General features: G+C 37.6%; 1 protein-coding gene across 1 annotated transcript; it reads right to left on the bottom strand.

The window, feature by feature from the left end:
• Positions 1–157: 157 nt before the first annotated feature.
• LOC116083436 (ribosomal biogenesis factor) lies at positions 158–540 on the bottom strand. The gene has a single exon (XM_031360232.1). The coding sequence runs from the start codon at positions 502–504 to the stop codon at positions 211–213; it is 294 nt and encodes a 97-aa protein (XP_031216092.1). The 5' UTR covers positions 505–540; the 3' UTR covers positions 158–210.
• Positions 541–1,462: the final 922 nt, after the last annotated feature.

The following is a 1,462-nucleotide window of genomic DNA, read 5'->3' as shown; positions in this document are numbered from 1 at the left end:
CTCTCTCTCTCTCTCTCTCTCTCTCTCTCTCTCTCTCTTGCTCTCTCGCTCTCTCTCTCTCTCGCTCTCTCTCTCTCTTTCTGTTGGGGGTGTCATCAGAGCAGTATTCAAAATTGATCTTTGCCTTCCACATGTGTACACACTTTTTTTTTTTCACTTCTGAAACATTGAATTTATTGATCTGGGGGAATGTGATACACTGTCACTGTATTACAACTGAGCCATAAGTCGTGTCGCTTCATCAATATTAGCTGGTTCATTTTCATGGTGCTTCAGCTCTTTCTGCACAGATTTAAGAGAAAGGCTTTTTGAGAAGTTTGCAAGTTCTTTCTGTATATTTACAAAAGCTCTGTTCATTCTGTTGATTTTTTCATGATTCACAATATTTATCTTCTTAAGATTAGTAGTAACTGGTTTTGCCTTGTTTTTAGCCTTGAAAGTTTTGTGACTAGCTATATGAAATACGTTCCTGGACTTCTGCCCTTTTAGTTTGTTCTTAGCCATTGTCAAAGTTCACGCGGCCGTTCAGGTTCGCAGTGGCATCACCTACCGTGTACACACTTTTATGTGCACCTGCACATACATAGGAGCATGTACATTAATTCACACATACACATACAAGAAACTTTAGTATTGAAGCAATCAGTAAATGAATTGTCGAATGTAATGAATGTTTACATGAAAGGACATATGTACCAGCAATGATAGGCAGATGCTTCACAAATATTGAGCATATGACTCTAATGCCAATCCTTTCAGTTAAATGTCTTCTGGATTGGCAGATGTAGACACTGTAGATGCAGACACTTAGCCTCTCAGTCCATTAACTAATTTGCCAAGACTTACACATAGTAATTTGAAGACCTAGAATTTGAACAGGTTTCTTTTTACTTCACAAATTGTACTACTGATATAATACGTCACCTTGTGTAAAACCTATAATATAAAATATAATATAATATAATATATATGTAGTATAAGATATTTTAAAGCCACAACCCTGAAGAGAACTTTATAAAGTAGACAACTCAATAATATATAATGTTGAAACTGAAATCTTCTGGTTTTCCATTTCTTCCTCTTTTTCATCCAATTACATCAAAACAAAGCTTGTGCATATGCCTGGGCTAAAAGTAAATCTTGATTTATGCTGCCCTCTATACCTTGGATGGACTTTCGTTCCCCAGGCATACCAGAAAGCAGAATGACTGTGAGCTTATCATAGCTGAGGATGACTGTATTTGACTAGTGAAGTCTCCATTGGCTTTTAGCATTATGGCCACCCACCCTAGAAAGACCAAAACACAGAAAGCCAAATGAATACCAAGGCTGTCCAGAACAAAACAGAAATAAACCAGGCAGGAACCTGGGTGTCAGAAGGAACAAGTTACTTGATAATTAACTGGAGAGAAGCACAAAAGCTGAAATACTAGAGGGCGAAGAGAAGCTGAAGGGCAAGGAA

The sequence above is a fragment of the Mastomys coucha genome, unplaced genomic scaffold, assembly GCF_008632895.1.
Source record: "Mastomys coucha isolate ucsf_1 unplaced genomic scaffold, UCSF_Mcou_1 pScaffold8, whole genome shotgun sequence".
Lineage (NCBI taxonomy): Eukaryota > Metazoa > Chordata > Mammalia > Rodentia > Muridae > Mastomys > Mastomys coucha.
This window is presented reverse-complemented; position numbering and strand designations above follow the sequence as displayed.

What these genes read in the sequence shown, in the direction of transcription:
- LOC116083436 (XM_031360232.1), bottom strand. Translation starts at nt 504, where the DNA reads ATGGCTAAGAACAAACTAAAAGGGCAGAAGTCCAGGAACGTATTTCAT.